Source organism: Colobus angolensis, unplaced genomic scaffold, assembly GCF_000951035.1.
Source record: "Colobus angolensis palliatus isolate OR3802 unplaced genomic scaffold, Cang.pa_1.0 Scaffold7, whole genome shotgun sequence".
Lineage (NCBI taxonomy): Eukaryota > Metazoa > Chordata > Mammalia > Primates > Cercopithecidae > Colobus > Colobus angolensis.
In genome coordinates this window covers 8,298,773-8,299,479 of record NW_012120709.1, presented here as the reverse complement: position 1 = coordinate 8,299,479, position 707 = coordinate 8,298,773, and the positions used below count along the sequence as shown (strand labels likewise).

At 28.1% G+C, this 707-nt stretch overlaps 1 protein-coding gene across 1 annotated transcript in view; it reads right to left on the bottom strand.

Moving 5' to 3' along the window:
• Window positions 1–707, bottom strand: part of CEP126 (centrosomal protein 126kDa) — an 86,905-nt gene that overhangs the window by 24,182 nt on the left and 62,016 nt on the right. Inside the window, exon 8 of the mRNA XM_011926614.1 lies at window positions 484–559. Within this exon, the coding sequence (XP_011782004.1) occupies window positions 484–559 (76 nt within the window). The remainder of the gene's footprint in view (window positions 1–483; window positions 560–707) is intronic.

The following is a 707-nucleotide window of genomic DNA, read 5'->3' as shown; positions in this document are numbered from 1 at the left end:
TTTTTTTGTCTATAGCAAATATGAAAAGATTCTACTTCAAGTTGACATACAACACTGGACATATACTACTAGAACAATTTTGAATAATATTTTTCTGGAAAATACTTTAGTAATATATATGAAAAGCCATATCAATGCTTATTTCTTTTGATCCAGTATTCATTTAATACACAGAATTTAATTCAATAAATATATACTGGGTGGCATTTACATGTCAGTTACTGTAATTTTAATTCTGGAAATCTAACCTACAGAAATAAGTAAAAATCAGAAAATAACTTGATGTAGAAAGATGTTCAATACATTATTATTTAGAATAAAGAAACACTGACAATGACCTAGATGTGCAGGGGTGAGGAGAGTTCAGGTTCTAAATGGTGGTTTAACAATTACATAATACGTTAGCATCTGAGAATAGGCATACAAGAAAAAAAAAATCACTGGGAACAAAGATCAGAGGAAAATGTTTAAACTAAAACGTACCTTCTTCAACATAAGAAGTACCCCTTGTAGTTTGTTTTGGTTCACTGGAACTTAGCTGGACACTTTGTCCACAATTCTACAAAAACAGAATATTGAATTAAAACATATTTCCATATTTAAAATTCATATGTACATGAACTTTTAAAAAACATTTAATTGCTATATATATTTTCAGCTACAATTGTTCACATAACTTGTGTATTACATTTTTTAGAGCTGAATTC